The sequence below is a fragment of the Megalobrama amblycephala genome, linkage group LG13 (assembly GCF_018812025.1).
Source record: "Megalobrama amblycephala isolate DHTTF-2021 linkage group LG13, ASM1881202v1, whole genome shotgun sequence".
Taxonomy (NCBI): Eukaryota; Metazoa; Chordata; class Actinopteri; order Cypriniformes; family Xenocyprididae; genus Megalobrama; species Megalobrama amblycephala.
The window spans coordinates 15,282,047-15,300,330 of record NC_063056.1 but is presented as its reverse complement, the minus strand read 5'-3'; the positions used below and the strand labels follow the sequence as shown (position 1 = coordinate 15,300,330).

General features: G+C 36.3%; 1 protein-coding gene across 2 annotated transcripts in view; it reads right to left on the bottom strand.

Moving 5' to 3' along the window:
- chn2 (chimerin 2) overlaps positions 1-18,284 on the bottom strand; it is a 65,319-nt gene that overhangs the window by 5,935 nt on the left and 41,100 nt on the right. For both annotated transcript variants that reach the window (XM_048153204.1, XM_048153205.1), the window contains 2 exons: positions 13,387-13,473; positions 6,960-7,044 (listed from right to left, as the gene is read on the bottom strand). In XM_048153204.1, the coding sequence (XP_048009161.1) occupies positions 6,960-7,044; positions 13,387-13,473 (172 nt within the window). The remainder of the gene's footprint in view (positions 1-6,959; positions 7,045-13,386; positions 13,474-18,284) is intronic.

Below are 18,284 nucleotides of genomic sequence, written 5' to 3'. Positions count from 1 at the left end.
ATTTTGTGTCCAATTGTTTTCACATACATTTTGTTCTTTTGAATCACCGCAATGAATCTGTGCTTGTACAGTTCATCTGAAAACACATTTTGCAAGTTTGTTTATTTAGTAGTTTCACAGTAAAATCCCCAGAGTTAAATCAACTCTGCTCAGAGTACATGTGGTCCCTCTCTAAATAGTGTTAAAATAACACTGAAGCAGAGTTAAAGTTAATGAGATAATTAAGCAATTAATATGGCTGTGACTGAAGTCAGTTGTAGTTCTTGTGTTACTCTTTTCTTCAGTGATTCTGCTTGTTAACAGCAGGTGTTCATCACTAATGCACAATCATCACTTAATTAATTGCTTAATTATCTCATTAACTTTAACTCTTCTTTAGTGTTATTTTAACACTATTTAGAGAGGGACCATGTACTCTGAGCAGAGTTGATTTAACTCTGGGGATTTTGCTGTGTTGTTGTTAACAGTATTAATGCATCATGCACTAAGAATAAACAACAACATGTATATAATGTTTACATCTTGTGGCAATACTACTGAAACTAGTTTAATGTTTATGGATTAACCCCATTCACTTCCATTGTAAGTGCCTCACTGTCATGCAAAAAAGAAATGAAATTTTGTGGTAATCAACATTATGCCACAAGTGCTGTGGATTGAGCTTAACTTGAACCTGGAATATTCCTAGAATGATAAAGGCTTTTGATCTGTTCATTATACAGATTATATATAGACTTGGAATGTACCTGTCAAGTCACATGCTAACTTTATGTTGTTTTTGGTGCTTGAAACTTTTGGGTCCTGTAATGGTTAAAACAGCTAAAACATTATTTTATACAGAAGAAAGAAAATGATATGAGTTTAGAAAGACTCAAAGGTTAGTAAATGGATGAATTTTAAAGATATAAATATACAATTGTTGTTCATCTTTGTTCATAGTATGTCAACTATTATTAATTTAAACATATACTTTTTAGTATACATACAAACAATGCTGTAAAAGTATTGTTCATTGATATTTTATGTCAACCAATTCATGAACTAATGTTATCACATAGAACCTTACTGTTAAAAGTGACCTTTTTCCTTATTACTGGTGCTTGCTCATACTCAGGATTAGATATTTGAACAACCCTTTAAGTATTAAACTTCAGCATGCCATCTGTGCTACAGACATAATACCTCAAATTATTTGGCTCATAAAAACAGGTGTTGAACCAGAATATTTTATAAATAGAATATCTAGGGAATATCATTAAGACTTAAAGGATTAGTTCACTTCTCAATGAAAATTTCCTGATAATTTACTCACCCCCATTTCATCTAAGATGTTCATATCTTTCTTTCTTCAGTCGAAAATTAAAGGGATAGTTCACCCAAAAATGAAAATTTGATGTTTATCTGCTTTTCCCCAGCGCATCCAAGATGTAGGTGACTTTGTTTCTTCAGTAGAACACAAATGATGATTTTTAAGTCCAACCGTTGCCGTCTGTCAGTCAAATAATGCTGGTGGATGGGAACTTCTACTATAAGAGTAAATAAAACTTGCATAGACAAGTCCAAATTAAACCCTGCGGATCGTGATGACACATTGATGTCCTAAGACACGAAACGATCGTTTTGTGCGAGAAACCGAACAGTATTTATCATTTTTTAACTCTAATACACCACTATGTCCAACCGCATTCAGCAATCACTTAGTGAGGTCTGATCGCGCTCTGACAGCGGCAGTGATGTCTCGCACTCATTGAAGTATATGCACTAGCATCCACTAGCATTATTTGACTGACAGACGGCAACGGTTGGAGTTAAAAATCATCATTTGTGTTCTACTGAAGAAACAAAGTCACCTACATCTTGGATGCGCTGGGGGTAAGCAGATAAACATCAAATTTTCATTTTTGGGTGAACTATCCCTTTAATTAAGGTTTTTAAGGAAAACATTCCAGAGTTTTCCCCATATAGTGTACTTCACTGGGGTTCAACGGGTTGAAGGACAAAATTTAAGTTTAAATGTAGCTTCAAAGGGCTCCACATGATCCCAGACGAGGAATAAGGATCTTATCTAGCGAAAAAAATCGGTCATTTTCTAAAAAAAACAAAAAAAACTTTTTAACCATAAATGCTTGTCTTGCACTAGCTCTGCGATCCACAAGCATGACAAAATCACATTACAAAGGTCATGCGTGACGTAGGCGGAAGTATAGATCCAGTGTCTACAAAGTGAACATGCAAAGATTAAGCTAAACGCCCTTTACAAAAAAAAAAGGTAAAACAATGATATCGGATGATTTTGAAGTTAGAGGAGAAAACTAGATGTTTTAAGTACTAGATGGCGTAAGTTTTTCGCCCTAAGACGGTACTTCCTTGCAACGTAATGCGTGGCTTTTCTCAGAGCTGTGCAAGACGAGCATTTGTCGTTAAAAAGTATTTCTTTTTTTTAATTTTAAGACCGATTGTTTTGCTGGATATGACCCGTATTCCTCATCTGGGATCGTGTAGAGCCCATTGAAGCTGCACTGAAACTGCAATTTGGACCTTCAACTCGATGAACCCCAGTGAAGTCCACTATATGGAGAAAAATCCTGGAATGTTTTCATGAATAACCTTCATTTCTTTTCGACTGAAGAAAGAAAGAATGTTTCTGATAATTTCCTGATAATTTAATCATCTTGGATGACATGGGGGTGAGTAAATTATCAGGAAATTTTAAGCAACCACCAAGAACACCTTAGCAACCACGCAGCAATGCCCTGGAAACCACACCCAAGCATCAGTGGTGTGTAAAAAAATATGTAAAAAATTCTTGGTAGCAAGAATTTTGCAACCAATAATGAATGCAAAAATGAGTGCCATTTAACTCAACAGATTTTTTATCACTATCAGAACATGATAAAAAATGAGCAGATTTCATGTAATTTTAGCTGTAATAAACCTGGTTTGATACCCTGCCTTGACACTGGGACAGTGGTGTGTATGAAGCGGAATGTGGTACTAGGATGGTCTGTCTCCAGTAGCATTCACATGCTGTCCCACTGTTCCACATCTTCAGCAATCCCATTAATCACTCTCTCTGTCTGTTTTACTGCCTGCTTGGACCCCTCCTTCACATCTTTAGGCCACAGAGAAAAAAGAAAAAACAAAGAAAAAAGCTCTGTGTTCCTCCATATGGGCCTGGGGACACATTCAACTCTGCTCTAATTCTCAATGTGTCTGATGACACTGGCTCGCCCGGGGGCCTGTGTGAAATAAGAGAGGCTCCTGTGTGAAAAGAAAAGGCTTGAATAATGGCCCGAATGGATGAGACCATTTACAGTGAGAAAAACCAACAGTAAAGCCTTGTGACTGGATTGAGTTTACGTACAGAGTGTTTTGGGAAAGTGCTGTCAAACAATAACCAGCGCCGTGTTAACATGAGATCCGACCAAACCCATAATCATGGCATTAAGGTGCATTTGTCTATCTAGGGCACATCAGGGAACATCCTGTATTGAGGATGGTTATGGATTTAATATGGTTGATTTATTTATTTATTTTTTAACCAAAAAAAAAAAAAAGAAGCAATGCCAGACAAAGCAATGCCAAAGCAACGCAATGCCAGACAAAACAAAACAAAACAAAACAAAACAAATTTGTGACTTAAAGGGATAGTTCACCCTAAAATGAAAATTAAGTCATCATTTACTCACCCTGGTGTTGTTCTAATGCTGTTTGGCCTTCTTTCTTTTATGGACACAATAGGAAAATTTTCAAAAAAAATTTCCTGCACGCGCTGGTCTATAATGGCAGTGAATAACGACCAGCATCAAGCTTTTTAAAAAAGATGCAAAATTATCACAGAATGCATAATGCTCCACGTGTCATATATCCCACGTGTTCTGGGAGTATTCGATAGGATTTGGTGAAAAACAAACCAAAATTCAATGTATTATTTAACGAAAATCCTGACATTGGCCATTGGTCTTCTCTGCATAGCTGCACGACATGCGCGTTCAAGATTAACAAAAACATGACGTGAAATACAACATCTAGAAATCTCCAAAAATTGGATGGGATGGTTTTCGCTGGAAATTGCATACATACATAATTCGCCTCTGTGTGTCTCATCAAATCAGTAAATAGAGAAAAGTTGCTACTTTGATGCATGTATGGTGTGGGAGTGGCATAGGTTAGTTGTCACAATGGTTAAAGGTGCCCTAGATTCAAAAATTTAATTTACCTCAGCATAGTTAAATAACAAGAGTTCAGTACATGGAAAAGACATACAGTGAGTCTCAAACTCCACTGTTGTATAAATCTCATTTGTTTAAAAGACCTCTGAAGAACAGTCGAATCTCAACATAACACTGACTGTTACGTAACTGTGGGGATCATTAATATGTACGCCCCCAATATATACATATTCCAGCCCATGTTCCCAACATTATGAAAGCCATTAGACAAGGGCAGAACGTCTGGATGTGCACAACTGAATCAACAGACTAGGTAAGCAAGCAAGGACAATAGCAAAAAATGGCAGATGGAGCAATAATAACTGACATGATTCATGATAACATGATATTTTTAGTGATATTTGTAAATTGTCTTTCTAAATGTTTCGTTAGCATGTTGCTAATGTACTGTTAAATGTGGTTAAAGTTACCATCGTTTATTACTGTATTCACGGAGACAAGAGAGCTGTCGCTATTTTAATTTTTAAACACTTGCAGTCTTCAATTCATCAATTCATCAACACAACTTCATTCTTTATAAATCTCTCCAACAGTGTAGCATTAGCCGTTAGCCACGGAGCACAGCCTCAAACTCATTCAGAATCAAATGTAAACATCAAAATAAACACTGTACTTACACGATTAGACATGATGCATGACGAACACTTTGTAAAGATCCATTTTGAGGGTTATATTAGCTGTTTGAACTTTTTTTATGTTGTTTAAGGCAAGCGCGAGCTCTTGGGGCATGACATTTAAAGGGCCACACACCCTGAATCGGCTCATTTCTAATTATGCCCCAAAATAGGCAGTTAAAAAAATTAATTAAAAAAATCTATGGGGTATTTTGAGCTGAAACTTCACAGACACATTCAGGAGACACCTTAGACTTGTATTACATCTTTTTAAAAAAAGTTCTAGGGCACCTTTAACACGGAGCAGCTAAATCTCAAACAAATGCCGAACAGAATCTGCTGGCAAAAAGAGAAGCTTGTACTTCTACAAAGTAACCAATAAAGTGTCACACTTTGTGATACAGTACAGTGTGTATGTGCATCTAAGCATGTGTTTACATATGTCAAGTGTAGCCTGATTCAATAAAACATTCACTACAAGGCTTAAGAGATATAACCAGTTTAAAATGGAAAGGATCCATGGTTGTTTTTATTTATTTTCAATTAGGTACCATGTCTATTAATAGGTATAGCTACAGTAATGTCTTCAGCTAGACAGCTTGAGATCCTTTCCATCTCAACTGGTTATATCTCTAAAGCCTAGTAGTAAATGTTTTATGAGCAGTAGGATAACCATATTCATCCGCAGAGCGGAGTGAACCGCAGCGCTAATGTGCACAAATGCGCATGTCATGCAGCCGTACACAGAAGACCAGTGACAAAGGTCAAGAAATTCATTAAATAATAAATTCAATTTTAGTTTGTTTTTTACCAAACCCTATCGTATACCACCAGAACACTTGGAATATATGGCACATGTCGCATGGGACCATTATGTGATGTGATGCTGGTCGCTATTCACTGCCATTATATGGACGAGCATGAGCCTGACATTTTTGGAAAATTCTCCTTTTGTAGTCCATAAAAGAAAGAAGGGCATACAGCATAAGAACAACACAAGGGTGAGTAAATGCTGAATTAATTTTCATTTTAAGGTGAACTATCCCTTTAAGGGTGATATAAGATCACCCTGTCAAGGTTTATTTTGCAATCTGACATTACATTATCCCTCAACGAATGCCACAGCTAATATGAAATAAGAATAAAAAATACTTTTAATAAAACATTAATTAATCTTGTTAATTAACATCAATTTCATTAATTTGGTTAATTAATAATAGTTAAAATAGTTAATAATTTAGGTTGCTTTCTATATACAAATACATTTTTAACAAAGTTGGGTGCATGAATTAAAGGCAGTTCACCAACTCAAACAAAACATCTTCTTTTGTGTTCCACAGTAATACAGGTTTGAATGGAACAACATGAGGGTGAGTAAATGATGACAGAATTTCCATTTTTCAGTTGAACAATCCCATTTACATTAGTTCATGTGTTATAATCAAACTTGAATGAACAATATAAAACACTAATAATCAATGAACAACAGTATACTCTAGATTAAATGCCATAAAACTTTGTTCATTGTTAGTTCATGATACGTAATTCATTCATTTTAAAGAATTTTACCTTATTGTAAAGTTATTGCATAATTCATACGCATCACTTCTACAAAGTAACCAATAAAGTGTCATACTTTGTTATACAGTACAGGGTGTATGTGCATCTAAGCATGTGTTTACGTATGTCAAGTGTAGCCTGATTCAACTGGCATTAAATCAAGGAGAATGTCCTGGTTTACCTGGGTGTGCCTCTCTCGCAGTACTCTATGGTGTATACAGTACATACATCTATAAATAGTCAACACTCAACAGAAGGCACTCAACAGGTTTGGACTAGGTGTCATTTAGGAATGCAGAATACTCACACATCAGCATACTAGTTAAAACCCTTATTGTCCCAGGTCTCACTTTCAGTATTTAGCCTTAGGTTTCTACAGCACGCTGGAAAACTACAGGCAATTAGCCATTGTTACCAGAACGGCATGAGAAATTATCTGGATCTTGAGCAGCTATTGATTGTAACTTGATATGAACAATGCTCCTTGGCTGGTGCCATAATTCTGATGGACAGTTCATTTGTGTGGGACGGTTTGTGATTGGTGGAGGGTTACCTGAACAACGGACGCCCTGGGCGATAAGACCCCACATGAAGTTAGCACAGTATTCACACCAGTGCGGCCCTCTGAAGGTGTGCACCTACACCAAAGACAAAGTTGCCATCGTGAGTCAAACGCACACACGTCAAAACACATGCACACACACAAGGCCGGTGATTTGTATATATCTACATTTTCATTTCCAGTTAAAGATCACAATGAAAGTTCCACAGAAAATGAATGATGACGTTTCCAGTGTAATTCTCACTGTACTTGATTAATAACACACATAACTCATAACTCACTCAGACTGTTCAAACATAAAGATTAAATCAACAGACTACACATTTATACTTAGACCTATAATGTATAAAGAATCACTGGCATTATTATATTATAAACTTTGGCATGTTCCCAAATTTGTTTAAGTTCAGTATTTTATTTTATTTTTTCCTAAAGAAATGAGCAAATTTAGATTAAATAGATTAAAATGTAATTTTGTTTTTATTTAAAGGTACACTAACCTTTTTTTATTCAAAATTAACCACATTTAAATAATGAATCAATACATCATTAATACTGCTTTCAAAATGTGTTTTTCCTTACTCTGATTCACTATGGTAAGCCTATTTTAAGTGTTATTTAAATACTTATTAATTTAAGTATATTTTAACCCAGATGGGATGGTTTTCGCTGGAAATTGTGTACATACGTCACTCGCCTGTGTGTCTCGTCAAATCCGTAAATGGAGAAAAGTTGCTACTTTGACGTGTATATGGTGTGGGAATGGCATAGGTTAGTTGTCACAATGAGCGAGAAAGGTTGACATGGAGCAGCTAAATCTCAAACCTTCGGGGAATCACCCATTTTAAACAAACGCTGAACAGAGGAGAGTCTTCTGGCAAAAAGAGGATGTGACAGAGCTCGTAATAAAACAAGAATCAACATTGGCTTGGCTTTTCAGAGATGGCGAGAACTGAGGGATTTGAAATTGTTGTAAAAGTGAAGCAAAATGGCATTTTTATAACTCAATAAGTGAATAAGGTATTTTATTGAACAGATAAATTGCCATTAGGGCTGCACAACGATTAATCACGATTAATCGCTTGCAAAATAAAAGTCTGTGTTTATGTAATATATGTGTGTGTTCTGTGTATAATAATTATGTATATATAAATACATGCACATACATGTATATATTTAAGAAAAAATTATATTTATATATAAAATATTTATATTTATATGTAATATAAAATATATATAAATATGTATATTTATTTATACATGTATATATTTCTTAAATTTATACATGTATGTGCATGTATTTATATATACATAATTATTACAAACAGAACACACGCATATATTACGTAAACACAGACTTTTATTTTGCAAATGATTAATCGCTGTGCAGCCCTAATTGTCATATGTAGCTCTCTAACAGAGTTCATTGTAAAATATTATTGTGAAGGTTCATTTCATTATGGTTGTGGTAGTGATGTGCTGGAATTTATTTTCAAGAAAATGCTGTGTCTATTAATGGGTAAAGCTACAGTAATGTCTTCAGCTAGTCAGTTGAGATCCTTTCCATCTCAACTGGTTATATCTCTTTAGCCAGGTAGTGAATGTTTTATAAGCAGGATAACCGTAATTATCTAGACAGTCACGCAGAGCTGAAGCACAACCAAAACAATGTTCTTCTGCAAAATACATGCGGTTTTAACCACTAGAGGGCCAGAAGTTGCATAGTGTACCTTTAATTTCAATTTTTAAAACATGCATTTAAAACAAAACAAAAACATAAGACAAAACCAAAGAAATTACAAAAAAAAAATATATATATATATATTAAAACAATTCATTTAACTTCAATTTGCCACTCCAAAATATTTTAAGAAAAAAAAAAAATCAAAACACAAAACAAAAAATAAATTCCACCAAACAAATCACAAATATTAAATATGAATAAAGTAAAAAATAAATAAATCAATTAAAATTAAAGAATGAATGAATTAATGAATAAACAAATAAATAAATTTATAAATAAATAAATTAAGTTTACATTTGCCACTTGCTCCCATGCAATGATCAAAAAAGTTCTGGAAAGGACCAGGAAATATGACTAAATAGGTTAAAACTTTTGCCTGCATGACCATTAAGGCAAAATGTGCGTACACTAACTCTTGGGTCTTAAATTCAGTGTATTGTCACATGCATGGCGTTTAATGTAGTTTAGAAAACAATAGCCAGTGATGAGTTAAGTTGTTATAGCTCAAGGAAGTGTCAACCCCTCCATCTCTGTGAAACCCTGACACGGCAACCAAGAACTCAAGGGTCAGTTTGATGACAGACACAAACTCAGAGACATTTCTTCTAGCCAAAATTCAGAAGAAAAAAAATCAAGCCTGAAGTAAAGACTAGAGGATGGTACTAAAGAATGTAAATAGGGTATAGCCCTGATTTTTTTCTTTTATTTTAAATTATAATACATGTGAGTCAGATTATAGGATTGCTACGGAAAATAATGTCTGGCATCTGTTACCAAGTTGCCGAAAGTCACACGCAAAGCATGTTCCCATGCACGCCCTTGTGCTGTCAAAACACAGCTCAAAGATGTACAAAAGAAAAAACGCAACACACAGGGTTTTGGAACAATGCCCAGGTGAATGAATGCTGAAATATAAATATCATAATGAGAAAACTCTTCATCTGTGTCCACAATTACTGGCTGTTACAAAGCCTAGTGATCTGTCTACATTCTAATTGAAATGATACTCAACAAGTGACATCTCACAAATAGCACGCAATATACATAGCACACATAAAATATGGGCAATTGTATTACTTCTAAACATTACAGTTTTTATTCATTATTTTTAGCATCAAAGAAAATGAAGTATTTACAATCAATAATAAATATTTCTCTGTTATTTGTCCACCATCGTGGATTTAATCTTTGGCTGCAGCCGAAATCGCATACTTCCTTACTATATAGTAAGCGAAAAACAGTATGTTACAAAAGAAGTATGTCCGAATTCACAGTACTCATAAAGGAGTAGGCAAAAAGTACCCGGATGACCTTCTACTTCCGGCAAGATTCTGAGGTGTGCATACGATGGACTACTATCCCATGAGGCCACGAGAGGGGATTTGTGAATGGCAGTGAAGCAACATAACTGATGCTGGTAGGTCATGTGATAAGGGCAACATGGCGAATGTAGTACGTCCAGATTACATTCATACTATATAGAACGTTGTGAAGTAATTGTGAAGTAATTACTTATTTAAAGGTGCCCTAGAATTAAAAATTGAATTTATATTGGCATAGTTAAATAACAAGAGTTCAGTACATGGAAATGACATAGAGTGAGTCTCAAACTCCATTGTTTCCTCCTTCTTATATAAATCTCATTTGTTTAAAAGACCTCCGAAGAACAGGCGAATCTCAACATAACACTAACTGTTATGTAACAGTCGGGGTGTACTCCCCCAATATTTGCATATGCCAGCCCATGATCGAGGCATTACACAAGGGCAGCCAGTACTAACGTCTGGATCTGTGCACAGCTGAATCATCAGACTAGGTAAGCAAGCAAGGACAATAGCGAAAAATGGCAGATGGAGTGATAATAACTGACATGATCCATGATAACATGATATTTTTTAGTGATATTTGTAAATTGTCTTTCTAAATGTTTCGTTAGCATGTTGCTAATGTACTGTTAAATGTGGTTAAAGTTACCATCGTTTATTACTGTATTCATGGAGACAAAAGCCGTCGCTATTTTCATTTTTTAAACACTTGCAGTCTGTATAATGCACAAACACAACTTCATTCTTTATAAATCTCTCCAACAGTGTGTAATGTTAGCTTTAGCCACGAAGCAAAACCTCAAACTCATTCAGAATCAAATGTAAACATCCAAATAAATACAATACTCACATAATCCAATGCAATCATGCAGTATGCATGACGAACATCTTGTAAAGATCCATTTGAGGGTTATATTAGCTGTGTAAACTTTGTTTACGCACTGTTTAAGCACTGCGAGCTCCGGGGGTGGGGAGCGTGAGCATTTAAAGGGGCCGCAGCATGAATCGGCGCATTTCTAATTATGCCCCAAAATAGGAAGTTAAAAAAATTAATAAAAAAAAAATCTATGGGGTATTTTGAGCTGAAACTTCACAGACACATTCAGGGGACACCTTAGACTTAAAAAAAACGTTCGATGGCACCTTTAAAATAAGTACCTACTCAAGAGAGTATGCGAGTTCGGGTGCAGCCTTTTGCATTCTGGGATTGCTTTCTTGAAGGATACATTCGGTCAAAAGAAAATATCTCAGGAGCCAACATAAATTACATTGTCTTTGCTTCAGTTGCACGCCAGTGATACCTTAAAAACTCTACCTACCGAGTGAGCTCACTAGGTTTTGGAACACAGCCTGTGTGAGAACACTTATGAGGGAGGTGGATACTGAATAATCCATGATGCTCTTATGACTGCAGGTGACAGCATGAGGAAGATGTTACAAGGAAGCATCCAAGTGACATGCTGAAGTCAGATGATTGCTTTGTTTTGCTCTTTTAGGGTTTAAAAAAGGAAGTCAGATGACGATACACTGTTCATTCTCAGCCTCAGTCATTTTTCAGAAACAGAAAAGGCATGAAATGGGAGACTCCATTCAGCAGCTCAGCAGCGAGAGGTTATTGATTTGTGCGATCAATCTTATCAGTCAATAGCGCTGTTAATGGATTAAAAGCCTAGGCAATTAGGCTCATAGGATAGATTTAGGCTTATTGATACAAGGCTGACAGTACCATGCATTTAAATGCTGTCAGCACATAAACATTTGAACGAAACATTAGTAAACATTCGAACAACCTCATAGTAGCAGCAAATATAGAGTGCAATAAAATCATGCTCACAATCAAAAAGTTTTGGTCATTTTGAAATAAATTAACCATCCAATCAGAACATTTGAGAAATCACAAACATATACATGCACAAGACTTCACAAAACATCTTCAGTATGTCAAATATCAACATTTAATACAGGCCGTTGACTAAAATAACTGATAATTCTGCATGAAACATTTGTGTTAACAGTAAAATTTACTTCATGTCAAAATGATCGCAATTATATTTGACATCCTCGGACTCTTACTTATTCTTTCAACATATTTATTTTCATCGTATTATGGATCATACTCAGAGCGTCATCTCCCGATTCCTTTAAAATGCGCCATGGCGAATTCGCTATAACATGATGGAATTTGCAAGCGGAAATACTGCACGCTTCTCTAGCGAGGAAACGGATCTGCTCGTCCGTGAGGTTAAAGCTCACGACCATCTACGCGACAAGCCGGATTCCACCAAAGCATTTTTATCTTCATGCACACAATACTTTTATTTTTAACATTTGGCACATTTGTGAGCTGCTGTGCGTCCCTGTGTGTGTAATAAGCAGAGCGTACACGCGTTGTGCACTCGCCTATAGGCGCATATTACTAATGCACTCTTTAAATAACAAAACAAATATTGCGCCATTGACTTTAGACCAGGTTTCAGTTGGTCAATGGCGCAGTCTATTTCAGTTGCCTCAAAATAGCAATGCGCCAACAATGCACCTGAACACACCTCGCTTTCAGACCAGTATGCCCATGGATGCACAAATGGATGCAAATGCATTTGCTATTTAAACAACGTGGTGCAGGATGTGAAAATGATAACTGCGTCTGGCTGAAACTAGCAAAAAACACTTGTGTCGCACCTGGCGCCACGTGTATAATAGGGCCTAATGAATGCATACCAGGTTGCATTGGGTGTAATAAAATAGCATTTCAAATAGAAATATGTGTAGAGGTTGTTACCCAGCAACCTTTACCTGTTGAAGTTGCTGCCATTTTGGTTCTTTTTACATGACATCAACTGAGAGTATATGATCAGATAAACAGTTTTTAATAGTCAGTAATTTGTACACTACCGTTCAAAGGTTTGGGGTCAGTCAATTTTTTAATGTTTTTTTTTTTAAAGAATTCTCTTATGCTCACCAAGGCTGCATTTATTTGATCAAAAAACTGTAAAAACAGTAATATTGTGAAATATAATTCAAATTTAAAATAACTGTTTTCTATTTTTACATATTTTAAAATGTAATTTATTCCTGTGATGGCAAAGCTGAATTTTCTGCATCATTACTCCAGTCCTCAGTGTCACATGATCCTTCAGAATTCCTTCTAATATTCTGATTTGGTGTTCAAGAAACATTTATTATTATTATCAATGTTGATTAATATTTTTATTGGGAAACTCAGAATTCTTTGCCACTTTTGATCAATTTAATGCATCTTTGCTGAATTTAATCTTACTCACCCCAAACTCTTGAATGGTAGTGTAGTTGCCATAACTCTGACATGATGTACAGTAGTCGTAACACTTACCTTAAAGTTGTGGATCTTCTCGTAGTTGCAGTGTTTCTCCGGTCCGTCCTTGAGTGTGGTGCGTCTGCTCAGCGGTGACGGGGTGATCTGTGAACAAGCCAAAATCTTTAGAGGCTTCCAGAGGAGGACACCTTTACTGCCCAGATTCACTCCCAGAGCTAACGCCAACAACTCCTGGTGCTTACGGTCCTTCTGCTTAGCTTTGTGAGGGGCTAATTCACCTTTTGCTGACCCTTTAGTGCCAACAACCAGGGCCCTGGGCCTCGAAAGATCCTGCATCTCCTCTGCAGAGGAAGATGAGAATGATGCAGAATTGGGGGATAACAGTGGTAACTGTTGTGCTGGAACTGAGTCAGTCCTTCACTCCTTGGCAATCTGGGCCGAATGAGAAGGGGAACAGCCTGGTCCTGCATAGGCAGGGCAGGGGCTGGGGGCTGGGGGCTGGGGGTTGGGGCGTGGTGGGTGGGCTGCCTGGGGGCAGGAGTGTGTCTCAAACAATAGCACACATTCAGCACTCTGAGAGAATGGCAACATGAGAGAGAAAGACATTGGGAGGAGTGAATGTGTCAGTCTTGTAGATACATCTCAGCAGGTTTCTACAGTGGGATCAATGGAATCCAGAACACAGCAGGGTTATTACTGTTAACTATTATGGAGCCCCACACCTGACATGCGGACAAATATACATATATATATATATATATATATATATATATATATATATATATATATATATATATATATATATATATATATATATATATATATATATATATATATATATATATATCAGTCAAACCAAAAATTATTCAGACACTAGATATAATTTTTGATATATGTTTACTAGTGGGTGCAGGACACTATAGTTCAGTTATGTAAGTCTGGATAGCAAAATAAAGTAAACTGTGACATATTATACCCAAAAATTATTCATACAGTGGACTACCAGTAAAACTGATAAAAATTTGGAACCAAAAATTATTCAGACACTTTGAAGACCATATTTTGCTTAAGTGTTATCTGACAAAATTAAGATTATTTTTTTCTGACACGGTTCAACTCTGAGATCTTATCATACAGGTACAGTAACTTATTTGGAGGAGGCATGGCCTGAATGGAACACAGCACTTCCAGACACGATTCCACTGCAGTTCCCTTGAGCACGGATAATCCGACATCTCAAAGCCAAAGAGCTCAGCTTTACATGCAAGAAGAGTCAGTTCTCTCTCTAGTCCCTGTCTAGCATGTATACTTTTATGTGGTTTAGCCTTCTAGTCCTCTCTCTATCTCTTCACTTCTGATCGTAACTTCAGTTACAAATCATGTCATGATTTAGGCAGCTTACAGTCGTAATCCTGCATCACGGAAAAATCCTATAGTGCCAGAATCCCTTGTTTGGGGATTCAGACTTGCTTAGACCCCATTTAAACCTGGTCTTATGATCCGTTTCAGGTAATCTAATCAAAAGTGGGTAGCGCAAAACATGATTCAAAACACTTTGTGATCTGGATAACTCAATCCACATTTGGGGGTCACTGAAAAACAACTGGTGTAGGATTTGCTTTAAACCAATGTTCACTGAGAAATTGCTACAAATAATTACAAAGAAATGGCAAGTAATACATTGAATTAAATATGAAATTTTGAAGTAGACAGGCACTGAAGAAAGTTGAACATTTATCGTTCCTCCATAAAGCTGAGAATTTTTTGTTGTCTTTTTTATCTTTATAGTCTGTGGGCCTTTTTGCAACTTTTTGCCTATTTGGATTATTGTGGTTGTGCACCTAGACTTTAGGGCTGCAACAAATGATTATTTTGACTAATCGTTGATTATTACGGTGATTAATCAGTATGCTTTGTTTGATTATTCCACTTTAGAAATTGGTTAAAATATTGAGTTATACTTTAGCTAAGTAAATAAAAATCACTTCAGCTTTTGAAAGCGTATTTTTAATGAATTTCGTGCCAACTGAATAGACCAATCTCCTTCAGGTTTTCTTTCCTCCTCAGAAGTCATCAATAGTCCAGCTGTTACAATGACTGGTACTGTGTTTTTATTAAGTCTGGGAAGTGTAATAATAACTTTTTAATAAGAGTAAAAATATGAATATGTAATACTGAGCATATTTGTTTGAAAAATGCCCCTCTCTAATGCCCCTACTATCGAGTTTAATGTCATTGAATGGCTTTCCTGAGGTAAATGTAACATTTTGTGACATATTTGTTTGCAAGCTGTTTTACTGATGTCTTTCTGCGGTTAAAACTCTGATTACATTAGAGATGGATTCATTTCAGTAAGTTGTACTGTATCTTTCAACATACTTTTTGATGTTCATTCATGTTTATTTCATGCTGTAATAGCAGAAAAGAGGAAGAAATAATAAGTTCACGTGCCGCTTGACCTGAGGCGCTACAACGATCTATCACGCCATATTAAAGGGATAGTTCACCCAAAAATGAAAATTTGATGTTTATCTGCTTACCCCCAGTGCATCCAAGATGTAGGTGTCTTTGTTTCTTCAGTAGAACACAAATGATGATTTTTAACTGCAACCGCTGCCGTCTGTCAGTGGTATAATGCAAGTCAGCGGGAACTTTGGACTATAAGAGTAAATAAAACACGACAGACAAATCCAAATTAAACCCTGCGGCTCGTGACGACACATTGATGTCTTAAGACATGAAACGATCGGTTTGTGCGAGAAACCGAACAGTATTTATATAATTTTTTACCTCTAATACACCACTATGTCCAAAGGCATTCATCACTCGATTCGTGAGGTCTGATCGTGCTCTGACAATGGCAGTGACCTCACTAACCGGATGCTAAACGCAGTTGGACATAGTGGTGTATTAGAGGTAAAAAATTATCTAAATACTGTTCGGTTTCTCGCACAAACCGATCGTTTCGTGTCTTAAGACATCAATGTGTTTTCACGAGCCGCAGGGTTTAATTTGGATTTGTCTGTCGTGTTTTATTTACTCTTATAGTCCAAGTTCCCGCTGACTTGCATTATACCACTGACAGACGGCAACGGTTAAAAATCATCATTTGTGTTCTACTGAAGAAACAAAGTCACCTACATCTTGGATGCGCTGGGGGTAAGCAGATAAACATCAAATTTTCATTTTTGGGTGAACTATCCCTTTAAAGAGCGCCAAAACCACATGTATTGTTTGAATCCCATAGTAAAATTGTCGGAATTTAAAAGTTGAGACTGTTTTATATCAAAAGTAACCTGTGTCCACTTTGCTCTGCTATGTATCTTTAACTGTGTGAGAAAATGGACGTGGCGTGAGAACAGAGAGTTTGAATGAGAGTTGGTGGCCCTGCATGACAGCATTTTTTGTAGTTATGCTAAACGTTGTTTGTTATGTTTTATGCTTTGCTAAATTCCAACATTTTACAGGTTCGACTTCATTTGCACTATGCACTCCGAAGCGCAGCGTCTTCTTTTTATTGGATTGGATCCGGGAGGGCTGCAATACAGTATTATGCTACAGCGCCCCACTGGTCAAACCGCGCTATTACAGGCTTCAAATATGTCATATGAGATCAAAAGACTAGGCCTATTCGACAACATAAATATTTGTCGATAATTTTTTATTGTCGACGTTGTCGATAATGATGACTAATTGTTTCAGCCCTAAAGACTTTTTAGATTTTTTTTAGGTGCTGTGAGTTTCTGATGTTTTCTTCTGAAGTAGAAAGACTGAAATAGTATTTTCTTGTAAAACATGCAATATCATTTTACAGTTAAGTCGAAACATCATATATGGTGAATGGAAGCTTAACTGTGCTTGTTTGACGCACATGAACAAACCTCATTGGTTCTCGCGCATTAAGCAAGCAGCTTTGTAAATAAAAGCCTAAATAAAATCTGTTCATCATATATAAAGTGAACATCTCTTCAGAAGACTTGGATTAAACTGTTCATATGGATTACTTTTTATAATGTCTTTTTGAAGCATCAAAATTTTGGTTGCATGGACTTTTAATGGAGGGATAGAAACATGTCAGGTTTAATTAAAATGAAATATATCTTAATTTGTGTTTCGAAGATGAATGAATGCCTTATGGGTTTTAAATCACATGAAGATGAGTGAATAATGACAGCATTTTCCCTTAAGTACTGCCTACTTACAGTACCTGTCAATCATCCACTGTGTTAAAACAAGCATTTTAAACTTGTAAACATGCATTTTAAACAAGCGAATAAATTTGTCTTTAAAAGAAATTAAACTTCTGATCTTAGGACCATCAACCTTTATAATCAGATTATCCAAGACGGATGTTACTAAGTACCAGGTGTAACTAAGGACTCGAGACTTATTTTCAGGCTGGGGGACTGTGACCCTTCTCAGCAGGAGGCTGATGCCGAATGCAGCAACATTGTCTGGGTATTTGCTGAAACATCCTGTGTAGAACACACATGAAACTTCCTCACCTCACAGATACAGCACAACTGAGGGCCTAGTATGTGTGGCCGGTCATTTGCAAGATTACATCAATTACCAAAATGATGAGATTAGGAAAGAATAATGGAGATCTGATGAGTAAAAAAGAAAGAATGCTGAAGAGGAAGAAAAGCAACCTGGCTACGGCTCACATATTCAAGATATGCCACATAGACATGATGTACCAGATTTCCTAGAAAAGTGAGGTGGAGATGAATGGAAACCTGTCAGTGTTGTGTTGAGTAAAAGTATGAGCACTGCTAAAAAAGCGCTGGTGTGGTTTTTATTGCTGCTGACCTCCACAGTGACACGCATTTTTGTGTGCTGGGGGTACAGGGCAGTTAACATGTGTTCTATTGCTCGACTGATATGGGTTTTTCACGGCGATGCCAATATCTAGGGCACAATGCAGCTGATGGCCGATATAATGGCAATTTATT